This window comes from Pleuronectes platessa, chromosome 14 (assembly GCF_947347685.1).
Source record: "Pleuronectes platessa chromosome 14, fPlePla1.1, whole genome shotgun sequence".
NCBI classification, from domain to species: Eukaryota; Metazoa; Chordata; class Actinopteri; order Pleuronectiformes; family Pleuronectidae; genus Pleuronectes; species Pleuronectes platessa.
In genome coordinates, this window is record NC_070639.1 from 8053727 (window position 1) to 8077854 (window position 24128).

At 42.6% G+C, this 24128-nt stretch overlaps 2 protein-coding genes across 2 annotated transcripts; both read left to right on the top strand.

Annotated features, from left to right (window-relative positions):
- Window positions 1-327: 327 nt before the first annotated feature.
- tspan7b (tetraspanin 7b) lies at window positions 328-10296 on the top strand. Its single transcript, XM_053440347.1, has 7 exons — window positions 328-393; window positions 7497-7685; window positions 7979-8053; window positions 8167-8262; window positions 9313-9468; window positions 9697-9780; window positions 10228-10296. Exons 1-7 carry the CDS (start codon window positions 328-330, stop codon window positions 10294-10296), a joined length of 735 nt encoding a protein of 244 aa, XP_053296322.1.
- Window positions 10297-21068: 10772 nt separating this feature from the next.
- On the top strand, window positions 21069-22730 carry LOC128455782 (mid1-interacting protein 1A). The gene has a single exon (XM_053439642.1). The coding sequence runs from the start codon at window positions 21374-21376 to the stop codon at window positions 21878-21880; it is 507 nt and encodes a 168-aa protein (XP_053295617.1). The 5' UTR covers window positions 21069-21373; the 3' UTR covers window positions 21881-22730.
- The last annotated feature ends 1398 nt before the right edge of the window (window positions 22731-24128 follow it).

Sequence of the window (24128 nt, forward strand, 5' to 3'; positions counted from 1 at the left end):
ATAACTTGTCCATGTGTAAAACAATAGTTTAATTAAAAAAAAAAAAAATCACAATAATTATTTTAGGGGGCTGAAGCACATTTTAGGGGGGGTTCAGCCCCCCTAAAACAGGCCTAACGACGCCCCTGATGATGATGATGATGATGAAGAAGATGATGATGATGCTGCGTTGCTCCAGTGACGCCGTGTGGCTGCATCAGCGCGTGGTTGCAACGCGACAGCTCGCGCGGAGACGTGTTTCTCTTCTTCTTCTTCTTCCTCCTCCTCCTCCTCCTCCTCCTCCACCACCTCCTCGTCTGCTGCTGTTATTATCACACTGGTTCCACAATGGAGACCAAACCGGTCATCACCTGCCTTAAAACCCTCCTCATCGTCTACTCCTTCGTCTTCTGGGTACGTAGCATTTCTCTGTGTCTCTCTCCGCCGGAGCCTCCCTGCACAAAACAGGCGCTGTGGTGTTTGCGGTGCGTGATGAAGGGCTGGACGGATCCAGCATCACCGACGGATTCATCGTGTTGTTCGGGACAAACGCGAAAGGATCGACGGGTCTCGCCCAACGACGCAGCGTTTAGTGCGCGCCCGCGTGTGTGTGCGTGTATTGTGATCGTGGTCTGTTATGTAAGTTGCGAATAGGTTGCACATATGTTGTCCGCTGGGCGTCAGTGGTGTCGGTGCATTGCACACACACACACGCACACACGCACTCAGCATCATGGTCGGTGTCAGTGAGGAGCAGGAGGATGTTCAAATCCAAAATGTCTGATAAGATCAACACGAAAGACCTGATCTGAGCGATAAAAGCATTTACTCAAACACAGTGAACATGTTGGGTCGTTTCATACATTCAGAAAGGGACATTGTATCCTTTGTGTATACTCATAGATAGATGTTGTCAAAATGTAACAATATAGTTATAAAAATATCTACCAATACATTTTATGTGGTTTCTATACATTCTTAAAGGGACATTACAACTGCAGTATATATGCTATACTGACTTATAGTTATTGTCAAAATGTATCAAAAATACTTGCTGATCATCATGTGTTAATATGCCCACATGCATATAAAGAATATTACATATTTATCATAATTATCAATATAATATATGGCAATATTGCCCAGCCCAATATCAATATCTATTCATATACTTACTCAAGTGCTACAGTACAATTTTAAGGTCCTTAAACTCTATTGGTATATTCCGCTGTATGTTAATTCTGCTTCACCACATTTCAAAAATATAATGTTACAATTTTTAAAATTGTAAAAACCCAGCTCATAACATATGAATAAGGCTATTCATTGTTAAAAAAGAAACCCCACCCAACTGTAAATGAATAATTTATCTTCCTGTCCACAAGCTTTAAATGAAAATGCTGCTCACATATTAATGCACAAGTAATAAACATCAAATGTGTATATGTAATATTTGGCTCTTTATAAGTAAATATAAATATAAGCCTATATTTATCACTATAGCCGTATACTTTTTAATATTTTGATTTCATTTTGATGTATGATGATTTCACATTGGTGTAAAAAGGTTAACATCACAGTTTAAGTTGACTTTTGTTTCTTTTTCTAATTGGGACCAACTGTCTTAAAGCCCAATGATGTTCAGTTGAATATAATGTAAGAGGACGAAAAGCTGGAAGCAGAGATGCTTTGCTTGTCTGGCTGGATAAATGATATTGACTTGATTATTTCAGCTCTTGCTTTCGAAACCAGTCTAAATAACTTCAGTTTCAATCAAATATACTTTATTGTCCCATAGGGACATTTGTCTTGGCCCAAAGTGATACAGCAGCTGCAGAACAGTAAATTGTACATCAAACAACAACAACAAACAAAACAGTACACACGGACATAACACGAAAGAACCAGAATAATATTGCAGAAAGAAACTGATTTTAATATTGCACCTGCCTTAAAAACACTTAAAAGGATAAGACACTAACAGGAAATAACAAGATAGGCAAGATAAAAACCAGAAACAAGCATTAGCACTTAAAAACTTAAGTGTAAAATGTGCAAGACAAGGTACCAATGTTATTGAGATAAATGATGGAAGGTTGATAGAGGTTGGGATGAATGAGAGCATGAGGCGGTTGGTTTTACACGTATAGGCTCTGTAACGTCTACCTGAAGGTAACCAGTCATATTCTGGGAACGGTATGTGTGACGGTTCCTTAAAGATCCTGTGTGCCAGTCTGACCACAGAACCTTCGGAGAAGGTCTGAAGGGAAGCATAGTCCTGTTTCCCATCACCTTCATGGCCGTTATTATTATGCTCTCAATTCTGGGTTTGAGCTGGACTGTGAAAGCGCCGAACCATGGAGCCTGTCCATATCTCATTATGCTTTCAAGCACCGCAGCATAAAATATCGACACGACGTCGGTGCTCAACCCCAACAGTCTAAGCCTGTGTAGGAAGTGCAGCCTTTGAGCTAACTTCCCACACAGAAAGTCTACGTGGTTACTCCATTTCAGATTACAGTCCAGCTGTATGCCCAGATATTTAAAAGTGCTAACCTGCTCCATAACTTTGTGATTGGTCATGGACTCTCACCTGTTTGAGGTCAAATGTCATCTGCTTTGTCTTTTTGATGTTGAAAAAATTAGATGATGACTGTCACACCAGTCTTCAAAGGTGTCAATCTCATCCAAGTACATTGCAGGACAGTCATCAAGCTTAAAATCACTGTATCATCGGGTTATTTGATTGTAGAGGAAAGGATAGCTCATGCGGCCCTGTGGTTCACTTGTGCTACAGTATTTGTCCCTGGAAATTGAGCTAGTTACTTTCATGGGCTGGGATCTGTTGGTTAGTAAAGAATACCACCATTTTATGATGTAAGGATTTACAAGCTGTTTAACATCTGGACCAATAGGTAAGGCAAGATGTTAAAAGCTGAGGAGCAGTCTACAAATAGAACCTGATCGTAGCTCTTGGGGTTCTCTAAATAATTACTGACTGGATGCGTCACACTTGTGATTGCCACCTCCGTCCTCCATCCCTGTCTCTAGGCAAATTGGAGGGGGTCCAAACCCCACTGTGACGTTACAGGGATTGTTGGAAGATATGACACCAAGCAGCAGTGAGTTCCAATGCACAGCTCTTGAGGAGGATGGCAGGCAGGCCATCAGGACCTGTAGATTTATTATAACAGACTCTGCTAAAGACACAATGTACCTGCTGTTATAGGCGGTTATATCGTCTTAGCCCTAAGCCCCCTCCTGAGAGCGGTCCAGAGTCTCAAACCTGAGGAAAAAGTCATTTAGTTCATCAGCTCTGCCATGATCGTGTTTACTGTTTGTTGACACTGAATTTAGAGACTGGGGTTTGTGATGTTGTCGTGTTATCCAACAATGTAAAGATATTTTATTTTAAGTTTTGTTCATCTTTAAATTGATTTCAAAGATCCAGAGAATTGTGGGTATTTTTCCTTGGTGATCAAAGTAGTTCAGATTGTTTCTAATACTTTGTCAATTCAAATACAAGAGTTTGAATTTATACAAAGCTGCATTCATAATACTAGCCAAGCGTTAGGCTCATTTGAAGAATGAATTCTGCCTTTTCACTGTAGTTGAAGCTCCTGACCTCAGGATTGTAGGCCGCAGATCACTCAGAATCCTCCCAGCTACTCAAACCAAATCGATTTAGTCGAGACTGCTTCCAATTGTGGGATTAAATACTTAAATACTGAGATAAACTAGAGCGTTTTTCAGTGGTTTCCAGGTGCTTTTATTGACCTTTTACCAGTTGAACCTGCAATTATGATCAAGCAACTTTCAAATACTATGATCCACATAGCCGAGTATACCACAACACCAAGTGACTGAATTTATTATGTTATTGGCCATAATTTATGACCACAGCCGTATGTTACAGGCTCATTCCGGTGTGTTTTCTGATAGCTGCCAGAAATAGCTGGGTTAGATTATCTAATAAGAACACGTGGAAGCGGTTTATCTGTTTATAACGTGTTTAGGACCTGAAGAGGGCTTTCTCTGCTTTCATGGAGAAAATAGCCTCAATGCTGATGCTTTTCATGAAGAGAAGAACTGATTTAACTTGCTTTTAGTTTAGATCTGTTGCCACGAAAGGCTCAAGAAGCCGAGCTGTGCTGCTCTGCAGATATGTGCCGGTGTCACAGATACCAGCTTTTATATTTAGTCCGGATTGAATGGTCCTGTCGCACTCCCTAACGTCTGCAGCATCGGGTTTCAGATGTCTGAAGAGCACAAGTGTCTCACAGGTCACTGGCTCTCTTCAGGCCCGAGGCCGAGGCATGGAGAGGGCGCTGGCAGTGGCACCGAGTTCGAAGCGGGGAGACGTGCCTCAATGTCAGGCCTCGGTTTCACTGTCATCAGCTTGTCCTGGCAAATGGTGTCTGGAGTGTGAATGTCTGCGTTGCCTTAGTATAACGCGCAGGACGGGGGAAAATGCAGAGCAGGTGGCGGAGTCTGTACGGTGGCCTCGCCGGCATATTTTGTCATCACACCTTCTGTTTCTTTATTAGGCCAGGGGGAAGGAGAGGGGGGGAGGGTGTGAGGAGCGATCTGTTTTAAACTCTGTGCTTTGACCAGGGTGGCCGGGCCAGGCGTTGAATTTCAAACAAAACGTGCGGATGGAGCAGGAGTGTGTGTGTGGGGGGGAGGGGGGCTGTTTGGAATTCAGCAAGGGGCATGGATTCCAGATGACTCGTCCCTGCTCCTTGGACTTGATTTCCCCACTGGCTTTAAAATGAACACTTAAGCATCGACAATTGAGAAGATGGGTCTTTATTTGTACGTGGCAGCAGCTGTTAGGTGGGGGGGAGACATTTTGTCGCTGGTGAGTGCATCGTCATCAAGAGGACGAATGCTTCAAATGACTCAGGCTGTGAGAAACTCTGTTCACGGAAAGAGTAGATGTCATTAGCGACAAATCAAATCATCGGCCTCCACTTCTTCTCTTCAAATACATGAATACCGTATAGGAGTGAGAACAGGTTGTAGCTGTGGTGAACCGTGTAACACAGCAGCAACACAATCTTTGAACTTGTATTCCGTGTTGTTGCCATGTTTTATTTTCTATTTTAAAAGAGGGAAAAGAAGAACATTTTCTGCAAGAACGCCTACGTGGGCATTTTCAACCGAGAGAAAGAGCAACCATAATAGCTACATCACCAACTACTGAATACATAATAAGGCATACAGAATATATATAATTCATTATTTTCTGGTTGCAGCAGCCAATAATTCTCTGCACAAAAATTAGCGAATAAATGCATCCATCTATATTTATTCCGCTTGTCCTTCGAGGGGTCACAGGGGAGCCGGAGCTAATCCCAGTTGACCACGAGAGGTGGAATACACCTTGGACAGGTCACCAGTATATCACAGGGCCAACTCACACCTACGCTGAATTTATGGGCTGTTAGTTGCACCCGGAGAACATGCAAACTCCAACAGAACCAAGAACCTTGTTTCCGACAGGAGACAGCTTTAACCACTCTACTACTGCCGCCCTGAATTTATGCAAATACAGCGATACATACTTAAGACATTAGGTTTATGTGGCAGGTAAATCAATGCAGTCTGCCGTGTAGAAAACAGCATGTGAGCACATGGCAGCTACAGACCTACAGTGTGAGGATTGAGATAAAGAGACAACCAAAACCTTAAATAGTCATGTCTTAAAATCAGTTTATATTCAAAATGTAATGGGTCTCACTTCAGCATCAAATGCCGAGCAAATGCCCTCAGGTCATCAATAATACCCATTTTTACAAGTTTTGCTTATGTAATAGAAAGCAACAAGTTTAAGTCATAAATACATAGACAGTGAAAATCTTATATTATTAGTTGATGACTCAATTCCTTGATCAGCCGATAAGGATTCTATAATAATTCTGACTGAATTTACCATGTTATTCGTTTTTTAAGCAAAAATGCCAAGATTTTATTCCTTTTTAAAATTCTAAATGGCAGTTAACTGAATATGTTCACGGATAGAATAAAGAAAAAAATCTATTTGATATTTCAACGTTAAGAAAACTTTGATTACAAAAAACAAACATCAGGTGTTCACGATCAGGTTTCGCCATGTGCCGATCTCTAACCATTTTCACTGTCATTAGGCAGCTGGAGGCTTGTGATTTGTCGAGGTGAAAAACCTTTTCCCAATCATTGAGTGCCAATGGGGCAAAGTGTGAATGTTGTTAACACAGTCATTAACCTGCAGAGGCTGGTTGAAGCAGTAATCAGAGACAGAACACAGCAGCCTAATTTTTAGAACATAAATATTTTTGTATGGTTGTTAATCGCTTCTGTATTTGTCATATTGTCGTAACATGACCTACAGGCTTGAGGACATCGTCATCCAATAGAATTCAGAAGCGTGTTCCCGAAAATAAAAGTCCCATATATTTTTTTAATAGAGATTTCGTCTGTCAGCCATAATTTGTTCCTACCATCCAAGGTACACTAGACTTACCACAAGCTACGAGATTGTGAAATGATGCTTGACGCTCCTGGAGAGGCCACAAGTCTGCATGACATCAACTGTGTTTACACAAAATGTTCTATACTACCCACAATCCTCAGGTGTAATAGCACCGTCTGTGATCGGTGGAGCTCGTTGTTACTATGGAAATGTTCACCAAAACCGCAAACATCATCTTGCACAGGGTTACATAACGTTTACCACAAGGCAACCGTGATTTCCAACATTGTTTGGGTCTTATGTAGATTTTCTGAATCACCGATGGAAATTTGCATTTGGAACCAGAGACGTTCTATAAGTGGGCGGCCGCTGTTGCTAAGAGGGAACTTTTCTTCTCAGGTCTCAGCTCGCTTTCTGCTGAGAGAGAAAGCCGAGTGTATTCTCCTCGTCAGTTTTCCCGGGTGCACAGAGACATTTGTGCACCAGGCCGCTCCCTCTCTCTATTCAGAGGGCCTGGCAGCAGGACGGAGAGCGGCCGCCTCTTTGGAAGGAAAGCGGGTTAGGAGGATGAGTTGGCCCCTCGCTCGAGTCGGATTTTCAACAGCCGTTCCCACAGCCCGCTCCCTTTCCGATGCCAGTGAGACGTACCCAGCCGAGACACACGCTGCTTCAGCTGCCTCGTACAGCGCGCTCTTTTATCTGCGGGCCTTCATTTGAAATGCAAAGAGCTGCGCAACAGGGGGAAGCGTCTCGCCTCGCATCAAAGAGCTTCTATGATTCGTCCCCTTTCTTTTTTGTCTCTCTCTCTGTACATGTGAGATGCGGGCACATTCATAAAGCAGGTGATCACTATCCCTGTACTAAAGATACATTTGTGTCTTCTGTCTCCAGTCTCCACCTCTTTACTCTAATTGCTCTTTTCTTGTTCCACCATGAATCCTTTTTCTCCTCCTCCCACTTGGTACGCTGTTAAAACAGATTTATTGTAATAAGTGCAGAAATAAGGCCCTGCTTTCATTTTGTTCCTGTCTCCCTCTGTTTTCTCCTTCTTCCTGCCCTGTAGATAACAGGGGCCATCCTGCTGGCCGTGGGAGTATGGGGGAAGTTGATGCTTGGCCCGTACATCTCCCTGATAGCCGACAACTCCACCAACGCCCCGTATGTCCTCATTGGCACCGGCACCGTCATCATCGTCTTCGGCCTGTTCGGATGCTTCGCCACCTGCAGAGGAAGCCCATGGATGCTGAAGCTGGTGAGAGACAGGGGTGTAGTGATATGTTGCAGAGAGAGAGAGAGAGAGAGAGAGGTGTGTTGTAAGTGCTGATTAATTAGCCTCAGGTCGCACGACAAAGGGAATAATGGCTGAACTCCACCACGTGTAGGGGGATCAGAAATCCAATAGATTCTGCAGGGTACGTTGGTCTGTTAACGGTGGACAAGTGTGTGCGTGTGTGCCTGCAAGCAAATGTAAATGATAAACCCCTGAAGCAGAAAGTATTGATGCAAACTATCCAAATCTAACTCTTCCTTCCTTTCTCTCTGTAGTACGCCATGTTTCTGTCGCTCGTCTTCCTCGCCGAGTTGGTGGCCGGGATCTCTGGATTTGTGTTTCGCCATGAGGTCAGCGAGCAGTGCACCATATAACATCCTTATATGTCTCTAACACACAAAACATCAAAGCATTATCATGCTGCTAACATGTGTTATTCTGTGCATATGTCGGCCTGCTGCAGATAAAGGGAACCTTTCACAGGACGTATAATGACGCAGTCCTGAACTACAATGCTGAGGACGAGGCGAGCCGCGCTGTGGACAACTTGCAGCACAAGGTAAGCTGTTGATGTCAATGTGGTGCAACAGCCAATAAAGACAATTTTGAGTGAGTAAGGTCTTGAGATTTGGTTCTGGAGAGCAGAGCAGGCAGGTGAGCCGAGTTTGAGAGTGTTCAGATTCGAGAGCGGGACTAACAGGTTAGCAGAGGATTGATTCTGATCCGGGGTCAGGGTTAGAGAGATGGAGAACAAAACTGGACGTAGCCAAGCCGGCGTGCAGGTGGATGGTGGACCTGTGGCTGAGGCTGACAGGGTTGAATGAGTCGTGGGTAATGCTGGCTTCTAATGGAACTTGTGAGCTTGTGGTTACGAGCTGGGAAGTTTTGTACAAGGTGTGCTTGGTACTCAAGAGGTTCAATTGTGATAAACACTACTGCTAGACCCTAGCAGCATGGATGCTAATATTAACTTTGTCTAGAAACCAAGGAGGCTAACAATATAACAAACTAGCAGTTGGGTAACGTAATGAAAGAAATGGAATGGTTTAGGCTGTTGGAGCCATAACAATCTCCTAATTTTCCAAAACTATACGACTGATATCACTATATTTAAGTTTATCATCTAATGAAAACTTTACTTCCAGCAGTTCAGAGCTTTTAGAAAAAATCTGAGGTCAAAGATTGTAAAAGCAATAAGAGTGTGACGTTTATTTGGACATGGGAAACATGGCCCCATTCCAAGGCAGCATAAGTAAAGTAGCAGGCTTGTGGAGCCGACCGCAGGGTGACTCTCTGCTGGGCAGGTGAGTTGGCAGAAAGCGGTAGATGTTGGCAGGACGATGCCCAGCAGGAACGCACACAAAAGACACACTCAGACAAGAACAGGGACAAACAACACACACAAGGGCAACAAAAACACACACAGTGGAAACATGAATCATAGTTTGGGATCGAAGGGGGACTAGTCTGAGTGACACAGACAAGGACGACAATCCAGAGTGTTGCACATCGTTGGTTGTGATTCTTGCAAAGGTTTTGTTCACAATAACATAAATGTAGAATGAGTCAATGAATTCTAATCTGCTCTCGATCTTCTGTCTGTTCACAGCTGCGTTGCTGTGGAGTGTATAACTACAGCAGCTGGTTGGCCAGTGTGTATTACCCCTCCAACGGTATTCCTGCCAGCTGCTGCTTTAACTCCTCCGACTGCAACCAAGAAGACCTCCGCAATGCAACCATAGCCCCGACCAAGGTCTTCCAACAGGTCAGCACGGTGCTTTTCTATGTCCTTGACTTTCTTCTATCTACGTGCTGTAAAGCCCATGAATGCACATCTCATCTGTCGTCCTCATACAATTTTTCACACCACCTCCCTCATCCATCTCTCCAACCAACGTCTCAGATATTCTCCCAGATACCCATCTTACCCCTAACGTGCACATATAACATGTCCCTCTACCTGGTTCAAACTAACCTGCCCCCTGTGTTACAGGGCTGCTATGAGCTGGTCACTTCATTCATGGAAACCAACATGGCCATCATTGCAGGAGTGACGTTTGGGATCGCCTTCTCACAGGTAACAGTTAACAGAAGGGCTTTTCTCTGCTGTACAAATAAAAGGTGGCTTGTGTGTTGTGAAGTGTAAATAGATCTTCAGTGTGATCCAAATTAGAGATGCAATTACTCACAACCAGCAAGGCGGTTGCTAAGGAGATCAACAGACAGAGGTAATGTGGCGTTTTGTGCTGACAGATGTGATTTGACAGGAAATTACTGACTAACTTGACTGGAAAATTGTAAGTAATGTGAAGTAGTATACTTTGCAAGGAATAAACATCTTTATTCATTGCTTGTTTAAATTTAACGTCATTGTTTATCTGTATTGTCATTATATCGTTACGTATTGCAGGAAAGCGGATACTCGCAGCAACAGGACAGAATAGACTATGGGAAATGAAGTCTTCTATAAAACGTCAATTGTACTTTTTCTCCCCTTTTAACCCCTTTTTTATGTATCTTTCAGCTGATTGGCATGTTGCTGGCCTGCTGTCTGTCCAGGATCATCACAGCCAATCAGTATGAGATGGTCTAGCTGATGTGACGTGGCAGGTAAAGAAACACGAAGAGACACGAGCAACCACACGCGTTTAGAGTTAAAGGTGCTCCAATCAATATTTTCATAATGAGCAATTAAATCTCTTTATACAATGTGACGGGTGACAGTTATAACAAAGCAGAGCAAAAAGGAAATAGGATATCAGGCTTATGTTTTTCACATGGCCAGAAACACCACGACATATACATACAAATGTTTTTTATTTGTCAACAATTCTTCCATAACACCTCTCTCAGTTGATAATAATTGAATGTTTCAGTTTATGTTGCGTCTTCCCAAGTGGCCGAAAAAGACAAATGTAAACTCTCTTCTTTGTGTTTTCCTCTTTTTAGGGAGATGAAGAGAAGAAGCAACAACGACTCTCGACACACGACAGGAGTAAATTCCCCGAAACACTCTCACACGTCTGAATTGGAATATACGTCCCTCCGTCTCTCTGCCTGTGATGTTAATGTAATATCTTTATGTATCTTATTGTAAAGCACCATTCCTTGACTCACTGCTGTTGCATCAACGCTTTCTGCATCACACACTACGCTCTGCTGCTTGATGTTTATAGTTGCTCATTAGCACATATCTTAGATCGGCACGGCCCACATCGAGCAGGTAGACACGACCTGTCTCGAGGTTGATGGCTGTGTTGGTCCCAGTTACATGACCGGGTGCTACTTGGCTTCTCAGTTGGACGCAGCATGCTCGACCGATCGCCAGCAGAAGACCGCCACACATCTTTGTACAGAATGACATGACTAAAGCTTGAAGTAATACTTTAATAGATTGGTTTAGTTTTGCATTTTGCCTTTGCTATCGCTCACCATTGTATATTCCTGCGGTTGTGACATTTTGTGAACCGATTATGTGTACTGACGATGATATTTTAATAAGAAAATTGACAACTGAAAGAAGAGGGGGGGCTTTTAGAGAGTATTTTTTATCTGTAGATATGTTTTTGACCCGAGTATTTAATTTAACTTAAAGGCGCAGTAGGAGGTAAGTTACATTTTCAATTGTAATTCAGTATTTTTAGTTAAACCTTAAGAACAAGTAATGTGAATATTTGCTGTTAAACGCCCACATTAACTTAAAATAACAGTAAATATTACTTGATTTTGTCGCTTTTTAACACACTTTTAATTATGTTTAATATCAATTAATAAGTTTTAAAAGGGAGAGAAATATATTCATATATAGGAAATGTGAAGGCCCTGTCACACCAGACAGTGACAAACTCCCAGGAACACGACTTCACACAGTGACAATTTATGCATAAGTGGGATTTGTACTATCAACCCCTATCTTATAAATGACATTTTTGACTTTTCGGTGTTGGAACGTTTACAGGTGTAAACTAGAAGAGCCCAGGGCCCAACAGTCCCATTTAATTCAATCAAGCTGCACCAAAATTCACACACTCAAAGTTATCAGTTCCCCGAATGTGCCTGTTTTTCCCCCTTGAAATTCATGAATTATTCCATGGGGAAATTGAAAGTGAAAGTGAAGAAAATCAATCCTGGATTCATCCTCTGATCCAGATCAACACCAAAATGGAATGGGTTCTTTCCGGACCCCCAACCACATCGTTCCACCATCCTTAGAGGAAATCTGTTGAGCTGTTTTTTTTTTGTGTTATCTGGCTTACAACCCAATAAACGGACAGGGGTGAAAATATAACCTCATTAGCAGAGGTAATGCAATTTATCAAGGCGCCATTAACCGAGGCGCTATTACTATTAAGTGTCCCAATAGTGAGTGGGCATGGAGGGTGCGAGGACCATGAAACTGCCTCACCTAAATCAAACGCTGCCGTTGTTTATTTCACTAAGGTCACCTGCTTTGACAAGTCAAGATATCTGCCATTACAATTAACTACAGCTCTATATAATCTTAACTCCCTAAAAGGGCAGTTATCAGCTGTCAAGACGACTTTCCATTGGTCAAGAACAAAAATGTACATGTCGAGGCTAAACAAAGTGGAATTTGATGTGAAGTGTTGGCACGGATTTTACATTAAGTAGTTTCAAATGCTGGTGTGACAGGGCTCTGAATTATGCCTCTAACACCCAATTACCTTTAATGCTTCAGTGAGCATCAAACAGCATCATTTGAATGAACGCGTCTCAAGCCTAAAAAACAGCAGAACGCACAAAGGTGGATTGAAAAGCATCGAGGAGTCCGAGGATTTCAACAGTGTTCATCTAGTATTTACAGTATTCTATGTAGTGCATCACCATGCCTCCATCACCACCACCATCTGTAGATATGTATTGGAAATGTACTTTGTACAATGAAATGTTTCTCATTCTGATATGCTCATGATGTAAATGTCGTGTCAAGAGTTTTGATTCCACACAGTTTGTGATGTTAATCTGTATTCGTTTGATAGTTTATAGGAAACTTGCACCTAAAAAAACAACAACTTGTGGCCAATGTTTTGAGAGTAACATGTAATCGTTTGAATTCAGCTGTATATTTATTCTGATTTGATTGGCATTAAGTTTACAGGATCACCGAAAGATTTTCTATCGCTCTTTCAGTATGTGTGTGTGTGTGTGTGTGTGTGTGTGTGTGTGTGTGTGTGTGTGTGTGTGTGTGTGTGTGTGTGAGAGAGGATGACCCTTCTGACCTGGTGTTGGCGTACGTCTCGGGTGATCTGAGAGCACAAGTCTAATTTAAGCTTTTGAGATCAGATCGCTCAGAGCACACTCGGAGGTGGTGTGGGATGCACGTGGCCACAGTGTTTTTGCATGCATGATTGCAAATGCATCCTGGAACACACTGAAGGATCGTCGACTCAGCTGACATCCTCTGGCTCTTCCTCTCCTCGTCTGAAACACACTGACGATGGAGCAAATTGTATAGTCAGCGAATCAAATTATAGAAGCTCCATGTTCATTGGGTCCGATCACTCCCTCCAGACACCTCCTGATGCCAGACGTGAAACGATGTGAATCACTTGACCTGAGACAGATGTTAAAATCCAGTTTGTGTGTTTGTGTGAGAGAGCGTCTTGATTTCGTGGATCCTGCCGTGTTCAGTTTTGGTCAGTATTTGGTTGTGGCTTCTAAACATTACAAAAACCTTGTTGCTTTTAAAGCTGTAAATTTATTTAGTGAATGTATGTTTTCCTGACTCCACTCCGAAACTTAATTTTCCTTTCCTCGAGCTGTAAATACTAAATTGTAATACCATCTACGTACACAGGGGGTCATTAGACACTCAAAAAGAAATTGCACCATCTACTATTGACTAAGTCACCATCAGTGGTCTTATTATCATTAAATATACAGAAAACACTTGTGTTCAGCGTGTTTTTATTGTGCTATGATGGAAACTGCTCTGTATATTTTAAATATGGAGATAAACATGTTATTATCAGGTGAGTTTAAAGCTGAGTGCGAGTTGTGCAAACTGTGCTTTGTTAGTAAGTCTCTACAACACAACCTCTGACATTGTCAGCTTTATTGTTACTTCTGCCAAATGCACAGGGGATGAAATGTAGTTATTTTCCTATTTTAAACAAATTAGTAGACATATAAGCACTCAACACATGTAAGTAGCACAACATATTAAATACTCACATGACATAAACCTACACAACATTGTATGCAGTCAAGGCTCAGGGTGGATAGGATGTGAGTGCAGACTGGAATAGTGCGAAAATAGATAGAACAGTGCAAGAATATATCATGGAAGGCCATGTTATGTTCATCCACAGCAGTAAATGGGATCAATCAGGCCGTTCCCATGCTAAAATTGGGACAAATCATATTTTTAGCTTCAGGATTAGGGCCGGAAGATGTCAGGCAAAAGGTTAAGGCTTTCTAGAAGTAGGCTAAGTGGTTTGTATACAGGTGTGTGTGGGTTTACTAGATCTATAGCTGTAGGAGTCAAGCAGCAAAGAACAATAATAAGAAAATCTGTCTATCGCATTCACTGAGCATCTTGTTTATTTTGCCGTGCCATCCAAATAGAGGACATGTAGATCTAGTAATGGCAGCTAGGTTTGTGTTTGAGGTCGCAGTTAAAGAGCCTGATGATACAAAGTGTCCTATCAGTCAGAACCCACAGTTTTAATGGTTAAAAAAGTGAACAAGCGAGTCACAGCAACAACACAAGGAATATTTTTAGTTTTTATTGGCTCTTCGAGTATACTCATGCAAGCTTTCTAAAAGTAAGTCCTGCTATAATCTTCATGAGGGGTGTAATGTTCTGTTTTTGTTTAAACTGATCTGGAGAAATGAGACCATTTTCTTTGTGCTGCATCTACCCTCGTTGAACTAAATGGGAAGGACAGGGCAATTCAATGCAAACCTAATGTAAATCAAAAGCATTGCAACTCCTCCAGACTGGTCGTAAAGCTGAATCTGTGTAGCTTCAGTATGGTGGCCCTGAAGTGCAAATCACTACGGCAAATAAAACAACACAACAACAAGTCACAAAACATAACAACAAGCCACAAAACACAACTGCAAATCACAAAACACGATAACAAATAAGAAAACACAACGGACGATAAAGAGACGAACGTGTCAGCATTTTCTCATGCGTTTGTCCAATCAGCAATGAGCCTTGTCCATTGCAGGTACCGTTAATTCCGTTGTCTTTTGTTATTTGTCGTTATGTTTCCTTATACACCATTTTCTTGTCTTATTTTCCATTCCATTTTCTTATCTGTTTTCTGGTTTTCTCATTTGCCATTTTCTTCCCTTGTACACGGTTGTGTTTTCTTATTTTTATTTGTCACTTTGTTTTACCTTATTTGTCTTTGTCTTATCTTATTTAACATTACGTTTAGCACTTCAGGGCCACTGTACTTCAGTTTTTCTATGGAGTGACTTGGTATATGTGTGAACATAATATACTTTATATAGTGTATATATATACATTTAAAATGTTCAATACTTTCATTGCCAAAAGGCTATCCTATCCATCACAATGGCATTTTACATAAAAGAAAGAGGAAAGACAAACATTATTGACATTTTCTGTGACAGTTTTGATGAACATCCAGCGAAGTCTACGAAGTTCTTTTTTCCTCTTCTTGAGCACATACTGGATGTACTATCCTCGTCCATGTGGGGGCGCTTGGGTATCAGTGGAAAACGGAACTGTGGGTAGAGAAGAGGAGGAGGAGGAGGAGGAGGAGGAGGAGGAGGAGGAGGAGGCAGCTGTTGTTTGTGTGGAAGATGGAGCTCGACGCACTCACACATCCTCCGTCTCTCTCCGCGCGTCCTCCACCTCCTCTCCCGCTGCGCTGCCTCCGTGCTCTGCATCCGAAACGAGGCCGGACCAGCGGCGGGGAGGAGATGCTGCTACTCGGGGAGAAACGCGCTAACCAGCCGCTCTCCAGTCTCGTTACGCAAATTACCGACCGAGCGGCGCGGCAGTGGGTCCGTTAATGGAGCGTGTGCGCGCCCGGCGGTGGCCTCCTCCTCCCCCTCCTCCTCCTCCTCCGCCTCCCGGATACACTTAATGGGTTGGAGGCTGCGGGGAGACGCCGCCGGGGAGGTGCTATTACTCACACGGACGCACACCGAGGAGCGCGCACACACGCTCAAGAGCAGACAGAAATGTCACCATTACGGATAAACATTGGGCACCAAGCTTATATAACAAAAAAGGCTTGAGAGATACTGGTTGCAATCAGCCATTTTTTACATATGAAGTAAAAGCTTAAATAGATTTCAGTCAGACTAATTAATTTATTTTTCTAACCAACCAGGCAAAGTGGGCTAACTGCCCAAGGGCCCCAAGCAGCTGTAGGTCAACTGGTTACAGATTGTGACAATCCGACTTTTCTCGTGTTTCTATCTCATTGTTGTTCCAAAGTGATAACTCTCAGTGTACGTCCTGTATTTATTATTTTGGTCTCATTTGTTTTCTGTAATGTGTGCATCGGTGTTGACTGTTACTGTAGACAAATTGGCCCCCAGGGATACTATAGACAATTAGTTCCTCCATTCATCTTCCATCCATCCATAATTCTTCCATCCAACTATCCATCATCCATCCATTCATCCTATTCCACATCATTTGCGTTTCCATAATTTCATCAAGTGAAATATTTGTCAGCATTACGTAACACTTAAGTATCAACTATGTCCTTCAGCTTGTGACCCTGCTTCTGAAGAAGGACATTGTCAACAAACTGGTTTGAAGACCTCTTGTTTAATCAGACAGTGCATGGACGAATCCCTGTATATTTATTTTGGCCAACGCACACCGACTCAAGTGACATCACTTGAGGCCAAGTTGTCACAGCTCCCTCTAGAGTTTTTAAACAGCTATTCTCCCATGTTGGCTCACAGTGGTAATATTATATGTAAACAGGTCATTATGTGTATATTGACAGTTCCGGGTTAGGGTGAGTCCTTTTGGGAAAGGCGCAGGTGTAAATTATTAAATGAATGATGGCTGAAACTTCCATTTAGCTGCTTCGTTTTCACAGACCTGTTTCTGTTCGTGCTGGATCACTGTCACACTGTTGTGACTCAATGTGACACTCGAATAGAACAGAGCCGTCGTTAAAGTTATTATAGTAACGCAGGGGCTTTTCCGACTATGACAAGCAGAAGTCTCTCCTGTGAAAAGGGCCTATTGAACTCTTCTGATTATTCAGTGTAATTTAAGAAAGTGGTTGGCTTGAACAACAGAGCATGATAAATAAAGATCAGCAGGCTTATTTTTTTACCATTTTGAGCGAGGTAATTATGAGAAAAAGTTTTTTTTTAACACGAATGACACTTGATAGAATAAATAGTTATTTTTTTAATCTAGCGTTATTATTGCTAAAACTTTAGCTAAAACTCAAGTCAGCTGCTATGGCAGAGATTGTTGTCACCCATACAAATATTGTGTATCTTAAAACATGTTCTTCCATTGCCTTAAACATTTGAGTTAATTTAACTTGAGTTGAAAAACTAATGTTGATGCAGGATCAACTCTGTTAATGAAATGAGAAACCTGTTGAATAAAAAGATATGGACTGAGTTCAATCACACACATGTTGTTTTGCAGTGTACAGATGTAAGTACTTTGAGCTGTAAATTCAAAACTTGAACAAGGAAATTACGAGTCCATGTTTTTATTTGGTTTTCGTTTCACATTAAATAACCTGAACAGCCGAACATTGTGGAAAGTCCTGGAAATAGCCAGCATCATCTAAGATTCATCACATGACGTGATGTTGACTGTCTGACGGGGAAGTCCTGGTTTTGATGACCCAGATTTGTACCAACTTCAAATCTTGAGTGGCTTAGTGATGTGTTTTTAAATGGCTGTTTAATTTAGACTGAAAACCTCATTAAAATCTATGACAGGAACTTTACTGCTTTAATCTGACCTTCTTATGAATGTGCTTTTCACAAACTTGCAGAGGGAGCACTAACACCGCACAAACAGAGCCTCCCTCTTTGAATCCACAGTGACGCCTCATTTATTACCTTATAAAGTAATATAGCCGGCCTGTCCCTCTCCACCGATTGTTTGTGGTACGAGCCGCTGCTCCAGCCGCTGCTGTTGTTATAATTGCTGCTGCTTCCTCGCCTCCAGCTTCCCTGCTCAACCCAGACACACCTGCCTCACACGTTTCCGTAACATGCAGTTGTGTTGACAACTACAAGAGTTCCCACTCGAGCTGCCTGTTCCTTTAGTGCAGCCACCAACGCTCCCTCCCTCCCTCCCCAGCCTCTCCGTGGCTTCCTCCTCTCCCTCGCTCTCTGAGGCCTTGTGGGATGATGATGATGACACCCGCCGTAATCGGTGAAGGCTCCGCTTCTGACATGACACACAATCGAGAAAAAAACACCTTTCCGGACTGATCCTGGTCTCATTGTTGCATTCGAGCACAGTGCGTCCTCTGACAAGTGGAGAGCGCCTTTTTCACGGGAGAATAGAAGAAGTCGGCGAGGTGGGGCCTTTGATTGACAGCCCTGTTGAGAAGGCACAGCCCGCTCCTGCTCCTATCTGATCTCCACTCAGCAGTGGTACACATTTGCTCTGCTGACCTGCTTTTTTCCCCTAAATGGCTCTAGAATCAGCTAATCTTCACAGGGGGGATCAGATTAATCCATTTGTGTGTGTGTGTAGCTTTGCTTCCAATGCAGTTTTGCGGGGTGGGGGGATGTGGGGGCAGTGGGACCCGACCACAGGCAGTGAGGGAGATTAGTACAGTAGTAGACGTATAGTACATATACACTGAAGTATTGCAGTTAAGCATAATTCTAGGGTCCTTGTACTTTACCCAAGTTGTTCAATTTCATGCTACATTATACTTCTTGTTCAATAATCTACATCTCACTACATTTTTTGTTTTTATAGTTACTATCGAGTAGAAATAAACATTTAAAACCTATCGACATGTAAATAGAGTACGCCGATAATGGTTAAGCTAACTAACATTATATAACAAGTGTTGCGTACATGTTCATGCATCATTGTTAGTAATCCAATCATTTGCTGCATTTTAATTACTATTACTGAGCACAATTTGAGGATTTTTACTTATATTTGTATTAAAGGATTCCAACCCTTCAACACAACTTTGTTCCTACGCAGCATAGTTCAGAAGTTCCAGTGTTTTATGTGAGTATTTCAATATTATTCTGTAATTTCACTCCTCGTCTCCTTAGTGTATTATTTTAGATAAAAAGAAAAAATTTCCTTTAATACTACAAGCTACAATACTTAAAAATGCTGTTTTATAAATTAATAGGGGAAACCAATAATACAACTTGACTGACACTGACAGGGACTTATACCTGTACTTATAACTATACCTGTACCAAAACATGTGCCTATACCCATCCCTTTAACTTTAACTATAACTTTACCTATACTCTACGTAAATATCTGTAGCTAAATATATACATATACCTGTACTTATACAGTACCTTTATCATACACATATAAATATAACTATAACAACTACACCTGTACCTATACCTGTACATATCTGTTATTACCTAAGAGGGGCACCAGAGGAGACAGATGAAGGGTGGGACAGAGGGAGAGAGAGAGAGGGAGATAGAGAGAGAGAGAGAGAGGGAGAGAGAGAGAGAGAGAGAGAGAGAGAGAGAGAGAGAGAGAGAGAGAGAGAGAGAAAGAGAGAGAGAGAAAGAGAGGAAGAGAGAGGCGTGGTAGAAACTCATCCAGCAGGTTTTCCCATCCTTGTTCACATTCTCTCCATTCTTGCTGAGCAACAATTTTTTTTAATGAGTGATTCCTTTGTGAGGATCTGGAACAAACTGTGACCGAAAGAAACCTCTTCCTGGAGTTTCACTCAGGCCACTTCAGTATGTCAGGCTGCAATGAGCCTATTCTCTGAAGCAATGTGAGCCTATTTTAAAAGGCATACATGCAAATTCATCGAACATGTTTCTCATGTTGACAGCCGGGCAGCAGTAAACATGTTTAAGTTTCAGTCTGACCAGAAGTGTTTACAAAAGCTCAGATTTCAAGCCGAGCACTGCACCAGAGCATGTACAGCACATGTGCATGGAGTGCTTCTGGACGGCTGTTTCTGACGCTGAGGCTATGTGGAAGTCCCCCCCCCTGTTTACTAGCAGCTGTAGATAGAGGAGTGGAGGGAAATCAGCAATCCTCCATCACTGCTGGGAACTGGATGCTGCAACCGTTTGGTTTTAAGTGTAATCTGAAAAGCTTGTCAGTAACTGCAATGGGCTTAGCCTAAAGTTACCCCGAGGGGAGATAACCAGGCCTGTAATACTTCTGTAGAGACTGCTGGATGTGTACGCGGTGCTCATTAAAGAATGAATTTGTGGTTTTATGACATTTTCATTTCCCGTTTCATCAATGTAATTGTGAGTTTGCTATTTTATAAACCACTAATCATCTCACAACCACTCGGAAATCTCCTGTGATCATTTGGAGACACACAAGGACCCATTTAAGTACAATATAAGTGTACGTGAAGAAGTTTAAACATGCTCCACCTCAACCAACAAAAGCAACAAAAAAAAAGGTTGGAGTCCATACGTTTTATCGCTTTATTATCAGGGGGCGTTTCTTTCTGCAGAACAAGTGCTTCACAGCGAGGTTACATTAGTTCAAATTATGTAGTTTTCAACAACACAAACCTGAATGCAGGCAAGTGAATGTGCTACTTTTATCTTAGTATAGAATCCGATTTATTCTTCCAATGTTCGGGCTGACATAGTGAAAGGCAAATCTCTGAATTCAATTAAAAAAACCATTCAAAAGGCTCCAGAGATGGACCACGTGTTGCCTTTGCATTCTGCAAATGAGTGGGCCTCGCCATTGGCCCCAACACAGATTTGTCCCGCCTCGGAAGCCCACGGGGCCATCGGATTGGCTTCACCGGCAGCACCAGCAGTGGGCTGATGGCTTAATGAATATTCATCGCACCGGGCTGCGCGGCTGGGCCTCGCTCTGCATGGCTCTCTGTGTCTGGCTCACTGGAAGAGAATGTGATGATGTAATGTAAGCGACTTCTTTCAGGAGAAATCACAGAACAAACTCGCATTGTAAGCTCATGAGTGACGTTTGAGATTTGAGAGTTGAGCAGTGCAGTGACAGCCGCTGGGCGTTATTACGCATACATTAATCTTAAAACTGATTTGAGAGCATGAGATTTTAGTTTGTGTTCACTGTCAATGTGGATCCACTCCCCTTTTAGAAAAAGTGCCAAACCCCCTGTTCTCCTCCAGGGTGCTATTTCAGGTCATTTGGGTCCGGTTTCAGTTGCAGTAGGATAACCTGACAAACAGGTCCTGGGCACCGCCTTCAAATCCTGAAGCGTATAAAGGCTCACCCGTCTTCCCTGAAATTAAAAAGAACAAGCAACACATTCACGAAACAGTCCACGAAGAGCGGACACTGAAGAACCGTCGACAAGCGCAGCTCGCCTGATTCACCGGACAGCCAATCCGCGCAGCAGCATCACAGACGCTTCACTAAGCCGATCAGCTCAGACTTAAAGCAGGGCACTCACAGAGGAGCAATAACAAGACAGGAGACGCTGATCCTCTATTTCACTTCTGTGGCTGAGTCGAAGGAAAGAAACGTCGCCAAGATGATGATGCAGCTGTCAGAGACGAACATCCAGAAGAACTCCCTCTTCACCGCCATGAACCGCTTCCTCGGCGCCGTGAACAACATGGACCAGACCGTCATGGTACCCAGTCTGCTGCGGGACGTCCCGCTGGACGGGGACCGGGAGCTGAGCGCCATGAAGTCGGACATGGACGAGGGGGACATGTACAGCTACTACCAGCTGCTCAAGTCCATCCGCACGGACATGGAGTGGGGCGTGCGGTGCGCCACGGCCAACGAGAGGCGAGAGGAGTCCATGAAGCTCAGCCGCACGAACTCCGTGACGTCCACCTACTCCTCCATCTCCTCCTCATCATCATCGTCGTCGTACGAGGAGGACGAAGAGGAGGAGGACGAGGATCTGGAGAAGCAGTTCCAGTACCACCTCACCGGGCTGCAGGGTGTCCTGTCCAAGCTCACCCAGCAGGCCGACTCCCTCACCAAGCGCTACAAGAAGGAGATTGGTATCGGAGGATGGGGCCAGTAATAGAAACTGAGTGAAAACTCCCTTTTTAATTCTTGGACTGACTTATCAATAGGCCTTATTACTGCTGCCATGACTACTGATTACATGTACTGACAAATAGAAACGACTGGTAGAGAACGGGGGCAGTTTATTCCTCTCTACCAGCCCACATGGTGTTGGTCTGCTCTGTGGTATATTGACTGTCGATGTGTTGATCTTGAAGAAAGCATCTTGTGTACTCAACACCAAACCCCTTAATGTATTGCACTCTGCGTGTTGTGCACAGGATACCTTTCAGTTTTTTGTGATACGCAGATGAAACACATATTTAAACCTTTTTATTTAATGTATTATTTATAACCTTACACTGGAGTCATGTTTGAGAGCCAGATGTCATATCAAAGTTGGAGGACCATTCATTTTAGCCACCCCTCTATCTCTCTCCCACTCTCTCTTTGTGGGTGTAGTGAGGGGATACCGACAAAAGACTCAGCTTCCTCCACTGTGGAGCTGATGATGTCAGTGTGTTCACATGTATTTGTGCTTCTCCAAATTTAATGCATCTGTTTCTTTAAATTGTGCTTCGCATGGAAGGAGGCATATGCTTACGCTACTGCAGCTGCCTGTGATCTCCCACTGTCCTACATGGTCGATGAACCGGAATCAACTGATAATTCTCTTAGCACAGAGAATAATGAAGAGTTTCCACGAGATGCAATGTTGTTATTGTCATTTATGTTATCATTACTGAGGTATTACCGGATATGTCCATCTGTCGGAATGAGTGAACGTTTTTGTATGCACCTTCTGCGCTAATTTTGTACTGAGAAATATAAGTTTTTTTACAAAATAAAACTTTTATTTAAACATACTATGTTTGTTGTGTGTGGTTGTTTTTCATGGATTCAAAAAATGGGAGCAAACAGCACAGAAACAAAGACCAAAACCACGTTTACATCACAGGCTTCTGCTTGCAGGGATATTGAAGGGTGTACCTGCCATTTAACATTTTTGCTACCTCTAACCCCAAGTACATGCTAGACAAACACCATCTTTAAATATTGTTATGTTTCTATACATGAAGTCTTCACATTTTTTTTTTTTATACATATAATTAAGCTGACGCTTTAATCCAAAGCAATTTACAATAACTATAAGGGGCAATTCGTGGGATCAGTATCTTGCCTAAGAACACTTCCTCATGCCGATGGGAAAGACTGAGATCGAACCACGATCTGCTGGTTTGGGGACTACCGCTCTACCACTCAGCCACTGTCACCCTTTTTTTTAACTTGCCCCTTAGCAAAGTGGATATCACAGCCAAGACCAAATAAACCTTAAATGACAGATTTTTGACAATGTTATTTCATTGTTTCTTGAGATATTTGTAATGTCTCACAATGACTAATGAAAATGAGAAACATTCCTTGGTGAGCCCGATCTCACGCCTCATCCCATCCACCAAGTTCGGTGTGAATCAGTTGCTTTAAGTCTAATCCAGCTGCAGACAAGCAAACCCCCAAAACAGACATAGCTGAAAACATAACCTTGTTGGCGGATGTACAAAACACTGTTATATACGTTTTCTTGGAAGTTTAATAATAGAATGAACAAACATTTCCCTGCAGAAAAACAATCTGAGATGTGGGCAGCAATTCAGAGATTCACGGAGAATCAGGTTCTAAAGAATAAACTGACAAAATGTCAGACAGAACATCAGGACGGAAACACGATTGTCTGTGTCTCTTCTCTGCCGTGTCTCTGAATCCATCGTGTCACACAGGTGATGTAATGATTGCTGTGCAGAGACGGAACATAAACACTTCCAAAGAGTCTTTCACAACTGTTGCTGGGGCTGTTATTGCACATTTCACCTCCAGAAGTTTACTTTCAGGATATGATTCTTGGATTTTGTGTTGGTATTACCTCTGCAACGGAGGAGATGTTTCCACATCCGTCCATTCCGTTGTTTGTGAACAAGATGACAAATAAACGACTGAATGGATGACTAAGAAGATTGGTGGAAGGATGTGGGAATGACTCAGCAGAGAACTCATTCCATTTTGGAGAGGATCAGGATCAGTGGCGGATCCAGGACTTTAAAAATGTTCTTTAACATTGTGAGATGTGCAAGGTTTTTGTAATTGTCACAGGTTTGACAGGGAACACTTCATGATTCAGGCATATTTAATGGATTCTTATCTATGTGCGTGCAGTTTGTTGCAGCTGGGTAGAATTCAAGGGGTCTGTTGTACCTTGGTGGAGGTAT